The sequence below is a fragment of the Ictalurus punctatus genome, chromosome 9 (assembly GCF_001660625.3).
Source record: "Ictalurus punctatus breed USDA103 chromosome 9, Coco_2.0, whole genome shotgun sequence".
NCBI lineage: Eukaryota > Metazoa > Chordata > Actinopteri > Siluriformes > Ictaluridae > Ictalurus > Ictalurus punctatus.
Genome location: NC_030424.2, coordinates 16,304,001 through 16,328,588, shown reverse-complemented (window position 1 = coordinate 16,328,588; position 24,588 = coordinate 16,304,001). Strand labels below are relative to the sequence as shown.

The 24,588-nt window shown below is 39.0% G+C and overlaps 1 protein-coding gene across 1 annotated transcript; it reads left to right on the top strand.

Moving 5' to 3' along the window:
• The first annotated feature begins 556 nt into the window (after positions 1-556).
• pax1a (paired box 1a) lies at positions 557-4,827 on the top strand. Its single transcript, XM_017476836.3, has 5 exons — positions 557-801; positions 1,208-1,837; positions 2,635-2,768; positions 2,983-3,175; positions 4,240-4,827. Exons 1-5 carry the CDS (start codon positions 798-800, stop codon positions 4,326-4,328), a joined length of 1,050 nt encoding a protein of 349 aa, XP_017332325.1. The 5' UTR covers positions 557-797; the 3' UTR covers positions 4,329-4,827.
• The last annotated feature ends 19,761 nt before the right edge of the window (positions 4,828-24,588 follow it).

Here is a 24,588-nt window from a genome sequence, read left to right as displayed (position 1 = left end):
AGTCTATGGGTGCCTATGTTTGAATATCCCTTTCATCACTGACATTGCAAGTATTTTATAATGTGTTCAATATTTTATAATGGGGTTCAAAATGCTTTCACTAAATTGTGCATGCCAATTAATGCCAATTTTGTGCCAGTGCATGTTTTTTTTCCTTGTATAAAAAGCAAATAATCACAATGAACGTGCTTACCCTATTCGTGCCAATGTACCCTATTGTTCACTATACTGGCGTTTTATTAACTTCTTGTTCCCTAGTTCTCCACCATGAATAGTCATTGCCGTTGCAGAAAACACAACCCTTTACTACCGACTTACTGCCACATTTGAGTGTGATTTTCTCCATATTAAACAGTCTTGGCGTTATTTTGGGCACAGGACGCACGGAGTTCTGTGCGCAAGTTCCCCCTTTAATCGGAATTAGTCTGTTCAAGAGGTTAAATTACGCAGACGGGATGGCTCGCGCGCGGAGCAGCCTACCACAAATCGCGCCGACCAATGAGATCAGCCCATAGCTCACAGCGTAACCGGAGCCATTGACGTGGAGGATGCGTCAAATTAATTCAAGCAAACTTCTGCCTACTGGATCAGACAAATTTCGTCTTTAACGAATGAAGAACGGTTTTAAAACTTCGTTCAAAACAATTAAAAAATTTAGCTTCTTGGATAAAAGAGAACCGATCTCCGGATATTTCCAGGCTGATTTGGAGCGCCCTAACACTGCATGCAGCAGAGACGGTGCGTTCGGCCATTGAGGGAAAACTGTGTCAAGGAAAGCATCCCAACACAACAGGCAAATGGGTGAGCCTTCGTTCACATCACCATGCTTCAGTGGGAGAGAGATGATAGAAGCGGGACATGTTTTGCATGCCTGAATAACGCCAGAAATGACCGTAAATTCGGCGTTGAGTTCCAGTCGACCGTAGTACGCGTTTTCCCCCCCAACTTTTTATCTATGCAAGCACATTCAGTTAGCACGTCGACTGGGAATGCTAGTGTTTAAATCAACGAATGTGTTGTTGTAAGGTGTTACAAAATGAGACTATGTTCTCACTTTGTCTTATATAGGCTACTTCTCAGAAAGCAAACTGGTTACACTGGATGTTCATCATATTTTAGTCTGCTATTACTGAGCAGATGTGCGAATCCATGTTTTTTAGTACAATCAAGAATGCTATATTAATGTTTGTCGTGCTTTCTCCTCCAGAGCAAACCTATGGGGAGGTGAACCAGTTAGGAGGAGTTTTTGTTAACGGCCGACCTCTTCCCAACGCCATACGACTAAGAATAGTGGAGTTAGCACAGCTTGGGATCCGTCCGTGCGACATCAGCCGTCAACTCCGGGTTTCCCATGGCTGTGTGAGCAAGATTCTGGCGAGATACAACGAAACCGGCTCCATATTGCCCGGTGCGATCGGAGGCAGTAAGCCGCGGGTAACGACACCAAACGTGGTGAAGAGCATACGGGAATACAAGCAAGGAGACCCGGGGATTTTTGCCTGGGAGATTCGGGACCGACTTCTAGCAGATGGAGTATGTGACAAATACAACGTGCCCTCTGTCAGCTCCATCAGCCGGATTTTACGGAACAAGATTGGCAACCTCTCCCAGCCCAACCAGTACGAAAGTGGCAAGCAAGCTGCGTCACAGCCAAGTCTCTCTTACAATCATTTATATCCGTACACATACCCCAATGCGATGTCCCCTTCCGGGACCAAAATGAGTAATTCTGCGGGTGTCCCGGTCACCGGGGGACATGTTAGCATACCGCGAGGCTGGCCTTCAGCTCACACCGTCAGCAACATACTGGGCATACGTGCTTTCATGGACCCCGCAGGTGAGACTAAGCCCATCTTACTGTATACGAAACTATTACACTTTTTGAGGCTTACTATCTTCTCAACGAGTTTTAAATTCTGCAAAACATATTACAGATATTTCTGTTTATAATGCATGTGTCATATAATCGCTAACAGACTGAAAATAAAGCCAATTCATTTTGACATTTTTCGGTTAGGCCTCGCGAAAACGTTCGTGTAGGCCTCAATCAGTAAGACGTTTTCTCAGGAACGAATTAGCAGGATCTGTCTTGCATGTACGAGTCATGTTGCAGCATTTTACACTTTTGCAAAATAACCAGGCTTATATGGAAATTTTAATTCCGAAGAATTATAAAAGTCTATCGCAGCCATAGATAAAAGAAACATTCTTTATATAATATCTGCGAAATTAATCGGATAATTAATTTACGCACATCAGAGTATCTCCTTTTTTTCTAGAACGGTTCGCATTTATAATTATAAATAAATAAATAAAAAGGCACATATATATATATATATATATATATATATATATATATATATATATATATATATATATATATATATATATATATATAGGAAACAAAAATCATATTCAGGAAATTCAAAGGTTAGCTGTCAGATTTGACCTGGATATTGATCAAATTTATATAATTATAATAATTTTAATTTCATTGTTTCATTCTCTCAGATTCATATTTTTCATATTATAGTCCAGTGTGTTATCATTTATCACAATTATTAATTTCATCTAACGCGAAATGTCATCCAAGACTAAAGTGTGGGTTTTATTTGAAATGTGTTATTTACCTAGCTATTGCTGGCACTGAAGGCTACACACCGAAAATGGAGGATTGGGGTAGTGTGAACCGAGCAGCGTTTCCTTCCACACATGGAGTCAACGGAATAGATAAATCCTCCATTGAGACGGACATAAAGTACCCTCAGGTAACAGCTTTTTCACGCAGTCAGTACATTTGGCCAAACTGCAACTCATTATGGATAATTCGTGTAGTGGGCCTACTTGATCTGTTTTTCATTATTTTGGACTGATTGCATAATCAATCATAATGATGCTCATTAAGCTCTAACCGTTGCGTGCGTGCATGTGTGTGTGCGTGTGTGCGTGCGATGTGTGCATGCTATTTTCTTGTTTCCATAGCCTTCATCGACTCTGTCTAGTTATGTTGCGCCGTGTGCCTATTCTCCCTCGAATCAGTATGGTGTGTATAGTGGTGCAGCAGGCAGCTATGTGAGCCCCGGGCATCACTGGCAGGCTCAGGGATCAAGCGCTATGACCATCCATTCAGGGGACATCCACTCTGCCATGTCCTTCAAACACACAGCCCGAGACGGTAAGCATGGTGCTGTTTGAGACGGTTTTGCTAATAAATCCATATTCTGTATAAGATATAGAGCTGGTTTAAATCATTGTATATAATGGTGATCATAAGATGCGGACGACACAACACATTGAGGCAGAATTAATTGCATTATACAATAAATTAATTCTTTATACAACTTTCCTTTTTAACAAAAACAAAACAACAACACAAAAACAGTTATTTAGTTAAAATAACTAATTGTTTCTTGTTTTTGTTGTTGTTGTTGTTGTTGTTGTTGTTTTTTATAGGTTTAGGACGCCTAATATTTGTCTTTATGGTGAAATGATAATTTCAGCTTTAATACTTTTGTGGTTCACATCGTCAATTTGTTTTTGTTTAATTAATGCAATAATTTTTTCTTGGTTTTTAAGACACAGAATTGCATTGGCAATTGTATTGGCTTTATAATGCTTAATGTAAATTATTTGTGTTGAGATAGTTACAGGTTTTATGCTTTATTCGAACATTGAAAATTGGTAGTAGACTCCCGCTGCTTGAGAATAATTTGCAAGCGGTTTGCTGTGGAATAGGGAAAAAAAGTTCATGTCAGGTCAGTTTGCAGTGTTATGTTCTCAGCTGGAGTTTGCGGTGTATCTTACGTCATATGAGCTAACGAGAAGTGACATCATGAAAATATAACAGTTTATGAACATTATCTCTCTCTCTCTCTTTTTAAAATTAATGACATTCTTGCTGATTTTGGAGTCATACCCTGTTTACAGAAAAATCGACTGATTTCAGAAAGTTTTTATTTCCATTTTTCAGTTGACTAATTGAAATGATTTACATAAATGTCTAGAGCCGTTATTTTTTATTTCATTTTTTATTATATTTTTGTTGATATACCCAAACATTTTGTTTAAATCCAGTTAATTGATCCGCGAAGAATACGCAGTTCTGCAAATAGTGTTATTGTGGTCGTTATAAGCTTTCACTAGGTTTAATCGTCCTAATGACTGTCTAGTTGTGCAGTGCTAGAACAATAATTACAGCCTGTTTGCTCTCTAAATATGCCTCCTGTTTGTACTTCACAGGAGACAGAAAACCCCCGAGTCCCCTAAGTAAGCAACAACACGAAGTGCTCAGCATACACGGACTCAGCCTCCCTACGTCATCATCATAGCCCTGGATATTTTGTGTGGCCCGTGCAGCGTAAATTTTAGCAATACAATTGCCCGTTTCACGAACAGTAAGTTCAAACGCTACTTTTCCCCCCACGATGCAAAGAGCAATCTGCCATACATTCTTATTTTCTGAAACAAAATGAATGTAATGTTTTACTTTTATTGCAACTATGCTTTGTGCTGCGTTGAATGTTAGTAGGTTGATTTGTCTTTTGTCCCTCAAAATTCTTGTATGTTTGCGCTATTTATATATAGATAAAAACGACTGCAGTGCAAAATGCAAAACGAATTCTTGCCATTGTCCAGAATATCTTGACAATTGGGTAACGTTATTTGTTACATGTCCTCTTTTACTCGGGAAATAAATTGCAGTACCTTAATTACAGACAAATATGTGAACTGAGTAATTGTTAATGTAAATATTATAAATTCTTTAGTTATATATTTTTATAAATTCTTGTGTAAATACGCTGAATAAAGGCATTGTTCAATACATTGCTCCCAACTATGTCCTTATTGTGTACACTTTGAGTCATATAGGCTACTAATTAGTTTTAGGCTCATTTTTGCAAATTCCAGCTTTGGTGTTGGTTGGTATTTGGATGTGTCTTGTGTATTATCGAGTCCATCAGCCCCTGGGTTGGTGGTATCCCAGAATATCGTACAACGACCACAATTAGGTGCAAAAGTGCTGTTAATACTCAGGGTTGTTTTTCCCCCTCAAACAGTTCAATGCAGTATGCATGGGTGATAAAGACTACTTTGCTTTCCTCTGAACTGCATGCTTAATGGCGCCTAGCAGCGTTTGGCGCCTTATGTGATGCTATCTTGGCTTATTCTGGAATAATGCCACTAAGTAAAATATCGAATATCAAGTTGATTGACTTCCTTGATTCTCATATGTGTGCAAAGGTTTGGGATTAAACGGGCTACATATTTATTTATTTATTTATTTATTTATTTATTTATTTATTTATTTATTTATTTGTTTGGACATTTTTGAACTTTTTTGGGGACAGAGCTCTGGTCTGTTTATAAACTGTGAAAATGAAAATGGCTTAGGCGAAATGATGATATTTCAAATAATTATTCTGGTATGAGATAATAAAACAGTGTGCAAGCCTAATAGAACAGCTCGGGTACACTAAATGTTTGTAAAACAACGAAAAGTAAACGCACATTAATCCTTTTAGTTTTTTAGTGGGTTTTTTTTCTCGTTTTGTATTAATATACTGTTTCTACCATTTTTTTTGTTGTTGAATTATGATTTTATTCGCGATTTCATATGGATCCTGTTCAGGCCTATTCCAGCTCTATTAAGCAGTGAATACAGTTCAAGACAGTTTTCCAGTTTTATCTGGCATTTTGTTTTGCCCTCATTTTCAAAGGTCTTTGATTATTTTGCTCTTTTTTGTTTGTTTGTTTTTTGCATTTTATTATTTAGTAATTTATTTATTTTTTTTTGCATTTTTTTTGTACTATTTTTATATTTTGTAAGGTAAATCAAGTGGACGCACCGAACTACTTGTACGAACTCCGAAATTTCCTTTAAATTATTTTGTGCCATGACACTTGGTTATAATGTCTGCAGAATGAGCGTACACGAGCCGATTATTCCAACTGGACTGCTGTATGGGAAATCTTAATTTCCCGTTAAATTTGATTGGGATTAGTAATGCTATTGGCTGTCACATGCTATGTAGAAAAGGAGCTTTATGGTTATGCTGACGTAACGTATTAGTCCCTGTGCTTTTTATTTCCAAGCAGGCCTAATGTGGAAGATCACTGTTGTCTATTCAGCCGGAATGAAACCTTTTCATTTCTGGCAGCTTGCTTACATTTCCTGCATACCAGTTGGTGACTTTTAAAAACTTGATTATTTAAATAGATTTTTAAACGGCTTTAAAAGTTAGATTTTAAAAGTTATTTTACATTTATCCTTCCCAGACAGAGTACGGAATTCGTGCATCTAGGCCATCATTATCCTGCTTCAGAAATAGCTGTAGGTTTTATTAATATTTTAATTTTTAAAGCTATGTTATGTTAATACAGGGTCAGCAATTACAACAAAGTATGGTTACAGTTGCTTATTTATACACACGCATGCACACACTTTACATATAGCTACCGTTAAGGCATTGTTGGCAGACTGGCTTTAATCAAGTTCCCCTTCCAAAGCCTTAAACCGTCAAACTAGATATGTAAAATATAATTATATTTGATAAATAATAATAATAATAATAATAATAATAATAATAATAATAACAATAATAATTGTAATAATAATAATAATAACTGTTCACATCTGCATCCCTGGATACTTACAGGTGAACAAGGTATTACAGTAATTATGAAATAAAATAATATAAATACAAATAGTTAGCTTTTTTTTAAAAAGATTGAAACGTACTGTCGACCATTAACATAAGCAAACATAAATGCAGCAGAGAGAGAGAGAGAGAGAGAGAGAGAGAGAGAGAGAGAGAGAGAGAGAGAGAGAGAGATTTTATAATAAAGCTAAATAATGACAATAATGTTGAAAGCACAATACACTTTAGTTGACATTCGTGCGTCTGTAAACTTAAACGGCAGGTGGTTGGCAGTGCGCACCGGAGGGAATAAAATTTGTCAGTCAGTACATTGAGGAATGATTGCGTGCGGAAAGACGTTACTCGGTTCTCGTTGTTTGCAATCCCACCCGTAGTCCCAGGTAAACCATCTGAAATTATTCACAACCTTCCAAACACATTTCGAATAAGGTAACCACAATCTAACCAAAAACAGTTAGGGACAGTGACTGCTCTGCCAGCACTGAGGCTGAAACATTAGGTCTTTTTCCCCCCTCTTTTCTATGTAAATTTCAATGCAAGAATATTCCATTTATTAAAAAAATACATGTATTCTTTTTAGCTCAGTAGTCTAAACTAATAACAGGCAACTAGTCATTATTATGATTATTATGATTATTATGATTATTATTATTATTATTAGTAGTAGTAGTAGTAGTAGTAGTTTTTTCCCCATTGCCTTTATAATTGCCATGGAAATGAAGGTTCAACACTGGAATTAAGGCGCAACACGACCCTTTAATTATATCGTTTCACCGTTTCTGAGAGCATTCTTTTTAGTTGTCAAGAATTTTATTTTTCGTTTTTATCATTGTTCAGCCTATTCAGGAATCAGGATATGGATCAAATAATCAAACGTCTCAGGGCTTTTGGTTTTTCAAATCAAATATAGCCTAATAAAAACAAATAGAAAACTAAATAAAATAATAAAACGACTGAATTAAAGAAAATTATTTTGCGTAATAATAATAATAATAATAATAATAATAATAATAATCCAATCATCATCATCAGTGGTTTAAGGTAGCCTGCAGCATCGCAGAGATATGGTAAAATTATATATATATATATATATATATATATATATATATATATACACACACACACACACACATACATACATGCATACATATATAGTGTACTTATTATTATTATTATTATTATTATTATTATTATTATTATTAAACCACTTTATTAATTCTGCACGTTTCTAGGTCAAATGGTTCTTCATTATGGAGCGACAAAGGCTCATGGTCTTGCCGCTGACAGATTGACTGTCTGGAGCGTTTTTGACAGGCGGTTTGTGATGTGCGCTTTATCCTCACCCTAACTTTCACAGAGGCACTTAACGTTTCAAATGTCTTACTTTACATGAGGTACCTCACAGTCAGAATAGTGTCCTTCAGCAGCCATACTACATAGGTTATAGTTAGAAATGTAAATACCATTTTACTTATGCAATGCCAAACTTCATTTATTCATTTAACTACCACTGTAGTTTATCTCAATGCTAAATGTTTAATCCTTGTTTTGGAAGCTATCATAAACGTCTATATATTTGTTTGTTTAATCTACAACCGTTTTAATCTGTCGGATTAGGCAGATGTATAGTCAGTTAGCTTTATTTTGTGTTTTTAAGGTTGCCATCTTGTAGTAAGTATTAATTAATGTGCATGTTCCTCTCAGTGCCAGAAGAAAGGACAAGAAGGTTTGCTGTATACTGTAGATTCCTTTAGACATAATCTTTGATACTTGTTGCAGAAGATTGAGTGCCATTCTGTTATTGGTGACAAGGGAAGACAAGACAAGAGCTGTAGTAATACCATGACTGTATCACTAAAAGAACTGCGCAGCCAGAAGCACAGAAATAACAAATGTGTCAACCATGAACATCATATGTTATGTGGTTCTAATTTGTAAATGCTGAAACTCACAGACAAATCAGTGTCTGTTATGGTATGAATACTGCAACTACATCAAAATATATGCTAATGTTCTGTCTATTATTGAACTCAGAGCTATATAGATATGGGCTTTGAGTGTTTATTACATAACAGCTGTAAGAATTCAGGAGAGATGCTCAAAACAGATATTTCTTAACAACCATTGGAATTTATTGTATACAATTTTGGTTGAATCTTCACAAATCTTCGTTTAATGAGTTCTACTCATGCAAGAGGCATACTACTCATGCTGTAATGTTGTTTTGTGTCTTGGGTGCATTTGTCATTCTCTTCTCCATGTCAAACTCAGGTGTACAGGGAAAAAAAATGCAGTTTAACAACTAAAGCATAATAGAATGTATTTTAACTAAAGTACAACACAAAGAAAAATAGTCAGACCTTGGGAAAACTAAACAAAATGTATGCCTGTATGTATTTCAAAAAGTTAGCTTGTTTTAAAAGTTATATAGAGAATATAGTCTGCAATAACATGCAAAATATGCAAATATTTTAAGAAATTATCTTGGTGTATCTGAAACTTGTTCATCGCTAGGTAACTAGGAAGCTAACAAACTAGAATGATAACAGAGTATACAGTTAGTTTTTTACTTGGTTAAAAAGCAAAGAAAAGAACATTGTTTCCATTTTATTGTCTGAGGATACATGGATAAGCTAGAAATTATGCATGTGCCACAAAATATACTTTTTAAAATAATAACTATATATGACCCATCTAATTCAATTCTTCACATTTCAGTCAGGACCTGTTTTCCTCAAGGCACTACAGCACAAATTGCATTATACATTTGAAAAGGTCTTAAGTTTGAAGCTTGGACATGACCTGTGCCAGAAGAACATCCAAGAAAATGACAACAGTTGAAGAAAACCTGCATAGGATATTTTTTTTTTTTTTTTTTTTTTTTTTTTTTTTTTTTTTTTTTTAGAGAAAATGACTCTTTCAAGCTCTAAAAAACCCAATGAAAGGGAAATCCTCTTACTTTAGCCAACTATCTTTCATTATACTTCCTGGTGCTTTTATGAATAAAGAGATTAATGTGCAGCAATCAGCAAATGCAATGTACAATCACTAAGTGAGAGAGAATGTTTTGGTGTTAAAGGCCATTTGGGAGCTGCAAGCTTAAACAGATACTAATGGTGATGAAACAAAACTCAACTGTTAAGCAAAACAATGAGAAGAGCTATGCCTTTACAACATCTGAAGTGGACTTCGGCATTTAGTGGTCGCTGTCATGTTTGAATCATTTGTCATTGTCTCCTGTGTGTAAGGTAAAAGTTGAACTGATTCTTTAGAGAGAAGAGCTCATCTTATGCTTATGACAAGCCATTTCCACATTAAATGGTTTGTACACTTGTCTGAATTCCTGGCTTAAACCTCTCTCTGTTTCACAGGCCTGCACTCTGCAAGCTAGCACTGAATAAAATTGATGGAAGACCAATATACTGACTAAATTTACAATGATAAAAGGCAAACAATTAGAATTTATAACTTGAATGCTTGCCAAACTGGTTTACATGTTAGATTAATGCAAAAATAAATTGCCAGTTAGATTTTATACAAATAAATTCTTAGGTATTTGTAATATTAGAGCGAATCTGTATGCAAATATCCATCCATTTTCTATACCACTTATCCTACTACGTCGCAGGGAACCTGGCACCTATCCTAGGGAGCATGGGGCACAAGGCAGGGTACACTCTGGACAGGGTGCCAATCTGTCGCAGGGCACAATCACATACACATTCATACACTACAGACACTTTGGACATACATACCATGCATGTCTTTGGACTGGGGGAAGGAACCAGAGTTCCCGGAGGAAACCCCCACAGCACGGGGGGAACATGCAAACTCTGCATACACAGGGCCGTGGCGGGAATCGAAACCCCCAACCCTGGAGGTATGAGGCGAATGTGCTAACTACTACGCCACCGTGCACCCATTTCCACAAATATGCCACTGTGAAATAGTGACCCTTTATATTTATGTTTTACTACACACAATTATTATGTCATGTGTATTTTGTCAACATTTTTATACATAGCATAACACAAACACCATTTTTATACATAGCATAACACAAACACCACCATTTTCCATACACAGAATCTGAATCAAGATTTATTGGCCAAATTCACTAGAATATCTAAGGTAGATATAGAGCTTGTAGAGCTCTTGTTGTGCTTATAGACATTACATATTACAATAACATAACTAGAACATACACAACACTGGTAATATAACACACATTTGCTATGAACTGAAGTGGATATTATATACAACTATTGCACTGTATGTAAAAAAAGAAAAAGAAAAAGAAGAATAAGAATTGTGCATGGATAAATATGGCACAGAAAATGTACTGCATCTTAAACACAAAACACAATGCAGTCACTGACATGCTCATCATGTTTGTTATGCAATGAAAGGTTCATATGTAAATTATATACTTCACAGTATACATAATATACTTAGGAAACTAAATCATAGTAGTATTTATAGCAACACAGTTCATTCCACTATCCAGGGTGTATTCCTGCCCAGTTTTCTCAGAATAGGCTCTGGCTTTACTGTGACCCTGACCAGGATAAAGTAATTACTGAGGAAGAATGAATGGAATTATGTGTAAGCCAAATTTTTAGGAAAAACAAACTTCAGTGGATTTCACACAAATGAAGCGGTAAGAAACTCTAAGACTTGTAACCCCACCTCCAGCTCTAACCCAAACCATTCAAAGCTAAGTTGGGGTGTAAATTTTGATTGAATTATAGGCAGAAGACTGTGGTTATAACAGAATATTGTAATAAACTGCTATCCATCGTCAAATCTATTAATAAATACAATTTAATTTAGAATTAATAATATCTACCACTGGCAGTATGATGTTAGCTACTGGGCAGTAAGTGAGCACTGCTTGCATGCATACAGAAAGGCAGAGAGTTTCACTGATGAAGATAATAAATGGCTCCCTCCCATGTTCCAACTTGCCATGGAAACTCACCACATTAACCAGATACTTTGAAAGTTGAGTCAGACAGACAAGATGATGAAATTCATCTTCTCCAATTAAAACATAGCATTTCATGTCATCTCCGCCTTCCCCTCCTCTGCGGCCTCACACACACTAATCCGGGGATGGATTTGTTTTGCAGACGTAGTGATACCATATATATGCAATAACCACCAGTTCCCCTTGAATGTAGATGACTAAACCGGCTTGAAATATTTGAGATGTTTGCATACTAATTAGAAATGGCTCTTTTTAGCACACAACCATCAAAATGTTTCGTAAACTAGTAATACAACCTAATGTTTCTGTGTTCTATTAGCATCAAGTATGTAAACAGCAACAATTTGTCATGTTGCATATGCCTGGTTGATAGAAAATATGCATCCCAAAGAGACACGCACAGAGAGAGAGATTCTTGTGTCTTTGTCAGTGGCTTTTACTGTAATATTTTCTCTCTGTATGGTGAAGATATATTAGGAAGGATCTAGACAGTGGCTAGTGCAAAACTCCCCATAATTTTCAGCAACTAGAGAATTAATCTTCTGCCTAGATGGCCATCTGTGTTTTATTTAAATGTGCTGTGCTCCATGCTGTGTCAGACATGGCTGCAATACTATTGAGCTGTACAGCATGGGATTTAACTGTCTCTCTCAAGTTTTGGCTCCGGTTCTTATGAGGTGATAATAAGACAATGACTTCTCTCAGAAATATATCCCTGTGCTTCACCACTGTCCTGTCCATTGGCTTTAGAGATGGGATTTTATCATATTCTAATATTTACAAAATGAAAGAAGATACTTTTCTTAGCCTATTGGGTCTTAAACTTATATTAATCCATGTGTCACTAGACATCTATATAACATACAACATACTATAATAAGGAAATATTAAAGCGAATAAATAATACAATGTGGAATTTTCTAACCTGTTCCTAATGCTAGAGTTAACAGTGTCCATTTACAGAACTGATCTCATTCAACAAACTAAGAAAACATGTTAAATAAAGTTGTCTGTGTGCACCCATATATTAGTAGGAGACATGCAGAAGTACCCTGTATGCTAGGAGCAACGCAAATACACACGCACACACACACACACACACACACACACACACACACACACACACACACACACACACACACACACACACACACACACACAAACAGAATAAAAAAGAGACCTATCCACCAAAAAAAACAAAGCATAAGAGAATAACTTAATTTTAACAAATAATAGTAGTAAGCATTAATTGAAGGGGCCCAAGCAGCTTTAAGCATTCTATATGTATGTATAAAAAATTAAAAAAAAAAAAAAATCATGTCTAGTTGTTGATATGGTGATACCTTCTGTAAGGAGATGTTTGTTTAGCATTTATGAAAGGAGTCTCCAGTGTCAGTGCTTTGTAACATTCAGAGGTAAAGCAGTAATTTTAAGTTTTCTAACCTGGGAAAGACTTCAGATCAGAGGGCTCTTTTGTGATTTCTCAGTAACATGACCAGCTAGAAAAAAGGAAACAGGCTGGTGAGGGAACACCTGTTTATACCTGTTACATTGTAAGTGATAACAGGAACTAACATTTCTGCAGACATACTAAAACATTAAAGGTAACTATAAACATAAAAAATAATGAGATTCAGCATATTTGTTCATATTTGCTTATATCGTATTCAGCATATAGAAAAAAGATTAGTTAATATTTTGTTGCCATAGAGGTAGTGTCTAATAGTGATGTTGGGATTGTTTGATCACAAAATACATCCATTGTTTGTTAAATTTTTACTGTAATCATCTTTCTCTTGGACATACAACATTGACTTATATTGACTTAATTATGTTGCAGGAACAATTGTATTTTTAAGGTTGATATATTTCTTATTATTAGATTTAATCCAATATGTGTATGTAAAAGTCACTAAAATGCACTTATTACAGTTTTTCACAAATGCTTACAGATTATTGTTACACACTGGTGTACAAATTTCTCAATAACAATAAAAGCCATGGAGAAACAAACCTCCTTACATACTTTAGTAAAGCACTTCATAGAGTGCCTAACCTCAGATTTAATGATAAACCTCTGAGTTTTCTTGGGGTATAGAAAAAAGAACATAAAACATTTGCAAATCAAAGAAAGAAAATTGCACACAAAGGCAAACTCTCAAAAGCGTTTCTCTATCCACCCCAATCTCTACATAAAGAGACAAATGAAGCCAAACTGTTTATTTCTATAGACAATATCATGCAAAGCAGAAGAGACAACCCTAAATATCTAGACTTATGGAGAAAAGCCACATATTTGTTTAATGTAGGTAATGGCTACAATTTTCAACCAATTAGCTTTTAAACAGGACAACTGGACATCAATGCACATATGATGTACACATTAGTGTTGGGTCTTAGTCCACCTTTCTCGAGTTCTAGTCTTAACCAATCAAGCCCGAGTCCAATTCCACAAGCGGCCAAGTTGGACTCAAGTCCGAGTCTTTTAGGGCCAGAATGTAATTAAATTGAAAAAAGATTTGAAATTGCAATTGTAAACTCAACAGCTTCAGCTTGAGCTGTTAAATTAGTATTTTAACCTTCACAAACCAATAACAAACATAAAAAAACACTATTACATCTTGCCATTGCCATTTAAAATTTTTATTTCATATCATCAGCACCTCAACTAGTTTCCTATCAAAAATGGTTTTAAAAAAGGGATATAGGGGTATATGTGGAGCTTTTATTATATTAAAAGTGTATGAAAAGACATAATAACCTGTTTCATTATTGTTTCACACTATTTTGTGTCCTCCAGTTCAAGTTGACATTTCAATTATTTGATGTCTCTCCCCCACAGTTAGAGAGAGAGTACAGAGTAGAGTTACATTTAGCAGCATATCATAACAACAAGCTTCAAACTTTATTATTGGTTTTAATTTTTCTATAAATGACAACAAACTCATTTCTGAACACAGCTCTGTTCCGGGGTTATGATATTTACTACATTAAAAATTACATTTCACATTTTACTTGAAATTCAAGACTGGAATCACCAAATGCTAATGTGGATGGGAGATATGACTACAATCTTATTTCACAATAATGATACATTTTCTCAGGTAGGTCTTTCCATAGTTGTGGCTGAGGGTGATAAATCAACCTTCTGGCTTGAGAAAGTGGAAACAAGACTGCAAATAGGAATCTCCCAAAGAGTGCTGTCTAGCAGGGATATTATCTCCAGAAACCATATTTGAGCTGGCCAATAAGGTGCTACTAGCAGCAGTTGTAGACGGTCTTGGCAAACTCACGCTAGAACTTGTGGAAGCAGAGCCATCGGAGAAAGGCATACAGACATGACAAGTGTGAACCAGCCCCAGTGGTGTGGGAGGAGGAACCACAGAGGGAAATGGGTTGTCTCCTTGGAGGTGAACACATCCACTTCTGCTTGGCTGAACCTCTGCCATACAGACTCCACCACTTGTGGATGGAGCCTGCAATCTGTGGGCTTCAGCCCCTGCCTCGACAGAATGTCTGCCCCCCACATTCCAGTTGCTCAGAATATACATTGCACTCATGGACAAAAACTTTCCCTCCGCCCAGAGAAGAATTAGTTGCAACTGCCTGAACAGGGGTGTGAACGTAACCCTCCCTAGTGGTTGACATATGAGACCACCGCTGTATTGTCTATCACAACTAACACATGGTGACCTCTTAACTGAGGAAGAAAAAAATTCAGTGCTAGGAATAAGGCCCTCATTTCTAGGCGATGTATATATGCCACTCTAGATGAGGGCCGCTCCAGAGACTTGAGCTGGACAGCTGTCTAAGACTGCACCCCAGCCTGTGAGGACGGTATCTGTCATTACCATCTTGCAATAAGGAGGCACCCCTAGAGTGTGGCCCAATGCTAGAAACAGGGGACACCTCCAAATTCTCAGAGTACATAGACATTGCTGTGTGACACTGATTACTCAGACTTTTCAGCCAACACTGAAATGGTCTCATGTGCAAAAGGCCCAATGCTATGACACTGGCTGCTGCTACCATAAGCCCCAACAGTCTCTCGTAGATACTGGAGGGGATGCCCAAACCCAGCTTTATCTTGCTCAATGTTGATAGGATTGACCCTATGCGTGTTGGGGATAGATACTCCCTCATCATAGTTGAATCCCATAGAACCTCTATAAAGTCGTCCTCTGCACTGGAGAAACCATGCTTTACTTGAGGTTCAAGCTGAGCTCCAAGCTCCTCATGTGGGAGAGAACAACATCTCAAGGTTGAATCGCCAACTCCCTGGATCACTTTGGAATTAACCAGTTGTCCAGGTAGTTTAATACACGAAAGTGGTTTAGGGGCCAAGCTCTGAACTGGACCTGATAACCCTTTTATATGGTGAACAGAACCCATAGAGACACATTTGGCAGTAGTTTCCATGCTGCCAGATGGTCCTTTAGTGATGCTGACTTTTCCACATTCTGTTGGTGGGAAAGCATCAGATTTTCATTGCCCTGTGACAGCTCGTTGACCTGAGAAGACTGAAAACTTGGGACGGCATTGGCTAGGGGGGTCTACAGTAATACCGGGGGCTAACTGCTCTAACAACCTCATGTCCACTGATACCTCCCTCTGCGGCCCATCAGGACTGCTCGTTCTTTGCCTGCTTGGCATTAATGATCATTCTTATATCAGGCCTACTAGCAGTCTGTGACCATCTGGTCCCCCTGGTGGGTCACCACACTCACCTTCTGCAACACTGCCATTGTATGCAGTGACCCACAAGTGAGACTCGCTGCCACAAAGGCTTTGCCAACAAACCAAATTCCCTGCTATCGATGGAGAGAGGTAGCTCACAAGTGCCTCCCCTACCTTTGGTATAGCCAAATACCCATACTGTTCATTTCCTGTTCATAAATATGGCTGGTGTATGGTTTTCCCCAGAAGCATGGTATTTCATCATGCACTTCTGAAAACAGGGGAGTTTTCTGTGGTATGAGGGAGATTTAAATTCACAGGGGAGAAAGTGCTCATCCAGCCTGATTTGAGCCACTTCCTATAACCTAGACTATTTATGTATTTCTTTAATTGTTTTTCTACTGCCCTAGTGATCACTTAAAGCAGCTCTTTATGTGATGGAAAGCTGCTCACCATTTTGGGGCACTGGCTCCCCACTCTGGCTCCTCAGAGTCAGAGAGGGTGGGTTGAATCTCCATACTGGAAAGAGGGGGAAAAAGGATCTGGAGGAAAGAGCAAGAGAGCAAGAGCAGTGCTTGTCTCCAGTTCCTCCTCCAGATCCATACAGGATCCCCAGGCCCCAAGGCTCCAAAACCCAACTCCCTTTGGCTGAGCAGAGAGCGAGCTGAGAGCAGAGCTGCCTAATTGTGAAGTGTTCCCAGACCCTTCACACAGAAAGTGTGTCCGCCTGTCCCCTGTAATAAAACCGGACCAATGAGTAACAGACTTCCTTAACTCTCTCTGACTCATACTTGCAAAAAGGTGAGGGACAGAAAAATAAAGATATATGATGACGTGGTTTACAGGTGCTGTTTTATAATCACTTGACACACAAAATGCCATGCCACCTTACTATGGCAGACCTATAAATAGGAGTGATTACACACAGACTTAAGATACACAGACTTCAGGTCATACGTGAGGATGCTTCCCACAGCGTGAACCTCACACAACGTTGAGTTCCCTTTAAAAGGGAACTCAATTTCGTACTTGCATGATGAGGTGCTTTTCTGTGCGCATGCTTCAAGCGTGTGCACACAGAAAGCCCTCTGGTCAGGAAGGGAGACATTCATTAATTTCCTGTTATCTTAATTTTATGTTGTCCAATTTTTTTCATCTTTCGTTTCATGTTGTAACGTCTTGGACCTATTGGTGGTTAGGATGGATGCAAGTGCAGATAAGAACTTTTCATAAAAAGAGGCAGGCAGACAAATCCAAATCATGAGGCAATAGCATGGTCAAATACAGGCAATGGGTCAGGCAATCTGCATACAGGCATAAACGAGGCAAGGCAAGAATCAAGAATGAGGAACAAGATCAAAGAACATGAATCAAAATGAGGAACAGGGTACAAATTCTTGGTATGGTGATAACACTAAATACTTCGCAAAAGAGTAAATGCCTCGAAAGTCCCTTTTTAACTGTGTTGTGATTGTGTGTGAGATTGGATGCAGGTGTGCATAATTGGAATGAATGAGTGTTCTGGGAATTGTGGTCCATGGTGGCCATGTTTGTAGGCCACAGTGCAGGATGGGAAATGTAGTCACTGGTTGGCTATGATATGACAGAAACTCCCCCAAGGGCGCTTCCCCCTAAGTGCCAAAATATACTCCCTCCCCCGGTGGTCCTGGCCATCTTGGCAAAATGTTCACACAGCCTCTCAGGTTCCAATGCAGGCATTGTCCAACAAGTAGCAGGTTCCTCTTGGAGCCAAAGGAACAGACATGGGACTGGGGCTGGTTCACCGGGGTCATTAGGTGAGACCTAGACTTTGGAGTTGTGTCATCAGCTTTAGATGGGGGCTTGACTTGGTGTGGAGCGACATCCCCAGCAGAGCAGGGAGGCGGATTGACATCCTCAGTGGAGCAGGGAGGCGGAGCGACATCCTCAGCAGAACAGGGAGGCGGAGCATCGTCCTCAGCCACGCCGAGAGGCTGAGTGTCGTTCTTCACTGACTCAGCCGGCTGAACTTGGTTGGCTGTGTCACCAGACTCAGGTGTAAGCAGAACTTGGTTGTCCGTGTCAGCAGACTCGGGCGTGATTAGAACTTGGTTGTCCGTGTCAGCAGATTCGGGTGTAATTAGAATTTGGTTGTCCGTGTCAGCAGACTCAGGCATGATCAGAACTTGGTTGTCTGTGTCAGCAGACTCAGGCATGATCAGAACTTGGTTGTCCATGTCAGCAGACTCAGGCATGATCAGAACTTGGTTGTTCATGTCAGCAGACTCAGGCATAATCAGAACTTGGTTGTCTGTGTCATCTAACTCGAGCGTGAGCTTAACTTAGTTATCTGTGTCAGCAGACTCGGGCATGATCAGAACTTGGTTGTCCGTGTCAGCAGACTCAGGCATGATCAGAACTTGGTTGTCCATGTCAGCAGACTCGGGCTGTATCTTGGTTGAAATCTTGATTGGTCGTGACGTTGGTTTCAGCTGTGAGCAGAACCTGGTTGGTCATGATGTTGGATTCAGGCATGAGCAGAACCTGGTTGGTCATGACGTTGGCTTCAGGCACGAGCAGAACTTGGTTTGTCGTGACGTCAGGTTCGGACGTGAGCATAACCTGGTTGGTCGTGACATGTCGGTTTCAGGCATGAGGAGAACCTGGTTGGTTGTGACGTCAGTTTCAGGCATGAGCAGAACCTGGTTGGTTGTGATGTCGGTTTCAGGCGTGAGCAAAACCTGGTTGGTCATGATGTTGGCTTCAGGCATGAGGAGAACCTGGTTGGTTGTGATGTTGGTTTCAAGAGTGAGAAGCTGTCTCTTCGACCTCGGACAGGAACTTGGCTTGAGAAGCCGTCTCTTCGACCTCGGACAGGAACTTGGCTTGAGAGGCCATCTCTTCGACCTCGGACAGGAACTTGGCTTGAGAGGTCGTCTCTTCGACCTCGGACAGGAACTTGGCTTGAGAGATTGTCTCTTTGACCTTGGACAGGAACTTGGCTTGAAAGGTCGTCTCTTTGACCTCAGACAGGATCTTGACTTTATGTTGGAGCTCTGGAGATGAGACAACCTCATGGGTCTCATGCTGGGGCTCTGGGGAGAAGGTCACCATGTTGACTTCTGACTGAGGCTCTGGAGCAGAGACTACCTTGTGGGTCTCAGGGTGGAGCTCTGGAGATGTGACTACTTCGTGGGTCTCCTGCTGGAGCTCTGCAGGTGAGACCACCTTGTGGATCTCAGGTGGCGCTCTGGAGAGGGGGTCACCACAGTGACCTCCGACTGGGGCTCAGCAGGTGAGACAACCTCGTGGCTCTCAGTTTGGAGCTCTGGAGATGAGGATGCCACATTGACCTCCAGCTGGAGCTCTGCAGGTGCTCTCTTGTGGAGCCATTTGTGGCCACGCCAGTTGCTCTTGAAACATTCCTGAGAGCAGAAATATGATCCATGGATCCCAAGTTTCCTGCATGTAGGACACTGTAGAATGGCCTCTTTCCAGCAGCCCTAGGTCTTGCAGGATGGTGTTACCTCCATCGCCAGTCTGTCGACCTGGGGCTGATCTGTGGAGACCCTCATGTCGGCCAGCTCCCTCTCGTAAGAAGAGGTGAAAGTCGGAGAGGGTTCATCTGTTAGGCTGGGCCTTCCTAATATTTTCTCCAGGTCAGGTTTGAACCCTGAAATTAAAGAAACACCTGAAATTAAAGTTTGGTTAGGGTTAGTGTTAGGGTAAGAATGATGGAGAATGAGAAACAAGAAACAAGATCAAAGAACATGAATCAAAATGAGGAGTAGGATACAAATGCTTGGTATGATGATAACTCTCAATACTTCACAAAGAGTGAATACCTCGAAAGTCCCTTTTTAAACTGTGGTGTGATTGTGTGTGAGATTGGATGCAGGTGTGCGTGATTAGAATGAATGAGTGTTCTGGGAATTGCGGTCCATGGCAGCCATGTTTGTAGGCCGCAGTGCAGGATGGGAAATTTAGTCACTGGTTTGCTGTGATATGACACATATTATACATAACATGAACTGTACTTGGAGAGTCCAAAATGTGCAAGTCTGTGTCAAGTTGGAGTACAAATTTACCCGAGTGTGTGACAAGTCTGAGTTCATTCATAATTGGACTCAAGTGCAGACTCAAGTCTATGTCCGGGAACAAGTACCCCAACTCTAGTACACATTACTGAAGGCTACTAACTGAGAATGTTGGTGGAAGCAGAATAAGCAAAAGGAGAGTTGGAGAAAGTTAGATAATGAGAAGGAGTAGGAGGAAACTTTCTCTCAAGAAGACAACCTCAAACAACCTCAAATGAAATTCAGGTTACACTAGTTGACCATCTTATCAGCTGTGATTTGATCAGCAGCAACATTGTTTGAGAACACAACCGTCTCTGTCTGTATAGAAATTATCTTTTCTTTATAAATTGATTAATTTCTCTTTTTTGCTCCTCCATATGTTCAAGTTTGTAAATTTCATTCAGTCGTTCATTCATTAATTCACTGTACATATGTTGGGGATTTTAGCAATAACTTGCAAACACTAAAAGTACAAATTTAAAGTGCACCTTTTTTTTGCTTTTTATTTCAGATATTACCTTTCATGTAGTGTTAAATAGCTTTTTGCAAATGTGAAAAAGTCTGCAATGTTTCAAAAGTCAAAAGTGCCCAACAAATGTAGTTATTGACTCCCAAAAGAAAAAAACAATTCTTAACAGCTGAAATGAGTCGTTAGTAATTCCAGACTTACTTCCTGTATATAATTTGGTAACAAAAACCCAACCTCTGGTCTTCATTGGCTGATCGCGAACAAAGTGTACTTTGACCCACCCTCAAACACTACAGTTGAGGTTGCATCCTGGAAAAGTTAGGTTCATGTCTAGAATACGTTGTTTTCTGCACTGCAAATCAATACCACTTTACATTGTTTTCCAATAGATGTAGAGGCTGTAAAGCGTCAGGGGTTAGAATTCATTTTAAAATGATACCACAGCAGTTCAACTCTGATTTTTTTTGTGTTCAAGTAATTTCACTGACAACTGCTTCTCAAATCTAGCTGAAGTCAACACAGGATTTGTGAAATGATTATTCATTAAAGATGGGGCCATACCCACTTTAATTTGGACCACCTTCCCCCTCTGGATCACAGCCTGTAAGTATGATTAATTATTAATGTATATATTGTCTACCGAGTGTTCCAAATGTGTAGTTTTGTGTTGTATACAAGTACAGCCAATGCACAGCTGATAGCCTGTTATCTGTTAGCCCTAATAACTCATGTTATTATCAAACTACATATAAACTTTCCACTGAGAAACGTCCTGTTCTCATCCTGCTTGCGATGGTGGTTCGGGTTGATCTTCCAATGTATCACTATCAGACTCGGGCTCAAATTGGTAAGGTAAAACCGACATTATTATGTATATGGTAAACTCGGCTATGGTAGTGGGCACTTCCTTTCCGACACGCACTATAAGGTCCTGTTTACACTAGTGCGTTTTTGTTTTAAAATGCATAACTTTAGCTACGATTACACCTGACGTCTACACTACTCCTGCATTTTTGATCCTCGAAAACTGAGACTTTTGGAAATGCAGAAGACCCCGTTTTAGTTTGAAAACTCCAGGCTCGTGTTTCACTGTAAACAGACCGAAATGACGATTTTTTAAAACGTAGGCATGGCTGCCCACATTCGCCCACTGATTGGGTCTTCTGGATTATTGCGTATCCTTCCCTGATTCGTCAAGTCCCTACCATATGACCAATAAACAACCTTGAACCGCAAGCTTTGCTGGCTTTGTCATCATTCTTAGCAATCATTGTGCAGTTAAATTCTGTATTGTATAATACTGCAGCTGCCTACATGCACAAGAGGCAAGCTATGATTAGAACAATCGGCAACAAATCTCATTTCAAGCGATGTAAGCCCTACATGGAACACCGGTTTGGACTAGCAACCAAGTTCCTGTTTACACTTGTATGAGCATGCCCAGTGTGCATGAATAATCATGTAACATGTGTTTTCAGTTGTGTAATGTGGACCGAGATCATTTCTGAAACACAGCAGAAACGCCAATGTGAACGAAGATGATTTTCATTTTAAAACGAAAACGCACTAGTGTAAACAAGGCTTAAGGGGTAGACCAATCACAACAGACTGAGACATCTGACCAATCAGAATGGAGTAGGCTCTCAGAAAGGAGGAGTTTAGAATGAAGGAATCCTTTAATGAGTTGTTTGTGATCTTGGGGGGGGGGGGGGGGGGGGGGTAAAGCTGCAAATGTAAATTATGAGAAAATTAAAGTTAGGCACCTTTACAAACTATAATAGGTGCTCTTTAAGAAATACACCAGTAAATAAATAATTACATTTATAGTTCATTGTGGAAATTTATGTGAAAAATGTGATTGGCTTTTGGGTGTGAACATATTTTATTTTGAAGAGAGTGTTCATGGTTTTGGAGACAGCATTTGCTTGCAATATAAATGTGCTGGAGCATTTGAGAACTGAAATATGTCCAATAGTTAAACTGAGATTTAGGACGTTGGAAAGGGAGCGATATCCTCAGCAGAGCAAGGAGGCACAGCAACGTTCTCAGCAGACCAAGGAGGCAGAGCGATGTCCTCATGGAGCAGTAGGGTGGTGTGATGTCCGAAGTACAGCAGGGTGACATAGTGACGTCCAAGGCGGAGCAGGGAGATGGAGTGATACCCATGCTGAGGCCATAATGGTGCGGCATCCTCAGCAGAGCAAGCAGGCGGCGCAATGTCCTTCGCGGAGCAAGGAGGTAGAACCATGTCCGGAGTGGGGCAGGGAGGGTGGGAGATGGTTCTAGTTAGGTCGAGAGCCCCTTCCTCAAAAAGTTTCTTGAGGGGGCGCATGGCGTCAAGCCAGTCCATACTGGCTCTGAATGAACCTCTTCTCCCTTCCCACAGCAGGTGGTTCCTGGGAAGGACAGCTTCTTGGATGGTGAAAAAAGCAGCTGCATCTATGTTCTCAGTCAGTCCTTCTGTCAGGGATTTGAAGAGGCAGAGGATGCAAGTGCAGATTTTATTTATACAAAGTGCAAACACATCTGTAAACATGAAAACAAGAACCATAAACCTGAACAGATACAGGCAAAAACATGCAGACTATGAGCGAGGCTGTACACAAACCTGACAACAACTAAAGCTTGACAATAAGATGCTGAAACAGAGGAACTGTACATAGTGGTGCTAATAAAGGTGAAGGGAGACACAGGTGAGATTTATTGAAAACATGTGATGTGCTGGGGCTGATGGGAAGTGTAGTTCAGTGCCCCTTTGGCACTATCATGACAACCATTCACAACCTGAAATTGTTCCTCACATTTAAGGATTTGGAGATTGTCAACCATTCCGCTTTATTACACATCCTCTTATTTATGTGCTTTAATGTTGTGAATTCTTTATATTTCCAGATTTCTTGAGTTAATACTGATGTCTGGTGAAAATTTCATATGAATAGCCTCATTGGAAATATATTTACTGAAAAAAAATTCCAATATTTCCCCCACTGTAAGTCCTATTTAAAAAAAATTAAAAATTTCTGTGGTAAGGTGATGCAGAGGCACGCTTTTTCTGTATTTCTCATTTATTTATTTTTTTTTAACTTTGCTATTTTGTATCTTATCTATCTGTGAATTATTCATATTATTAATATTATTATTGTTATATATTATTATTATTATTATTATTATTATTATTAGTAGTAGTAGTAGTAGTAGTAGTAGTAGTACCTTTTTATCAGTTTTGTTTCTAAAGATTATTTTATTAACCTGGGTGATTTTGTTTGTGCTTCTGTACAGCACTTTGGTGAACATTTGTTGTTTTTAAATGTGCTTTACAAATAAACTTGACATGACTTTTCTTTATTTTTATCAGGAGATATCAAGAATATATTATTTATTGACATTTGCTCTCTGAATGATTTATCAAAGTCAGAGGTACCAATTCCTTCACAATATATTAATCAAATATAATCCTGACAATGCTTAAGCAATGTACAACCTAGAGTTTAAAAATTTTTTAGATTACTACACAGTGATTTGTCACATGCATATCCTGGTCTGACAGAGGTGAAGTGTACATATCTGTTTGCACTGACACACACCATGACACAAAATACAGTGCGCTGTAAGACGAACATTCTCACTAGGAGATGCGAGATAGATAAAAACAGGTTATCATTAATCATTCTGTTGACAGTTCATCATTCACCTTTCCTTCCGGTTTAGCAAAAGTCAGTTGTCTTATGCTTCAGG

Excerpts from the sequence above, each read along its gene's own strand:
- pax1a (XM_017476836.3), top strand. Across the intron at positions 2,769-2,982 it reads CGGACATAAAGTACCCTCAG|CCTTCATCGACTCTGTCTAG; the intron begins GTAACAGCTTTT and ends TTGTTTCCATAG. Across the intron at positions 3,176-4,239 it reads CAAACACACAGCCCGAGACG|GAGACAGAAAACCCCCGAGT; the intron begins GTAAGCATGGTG and ends TGTACTTCACAG.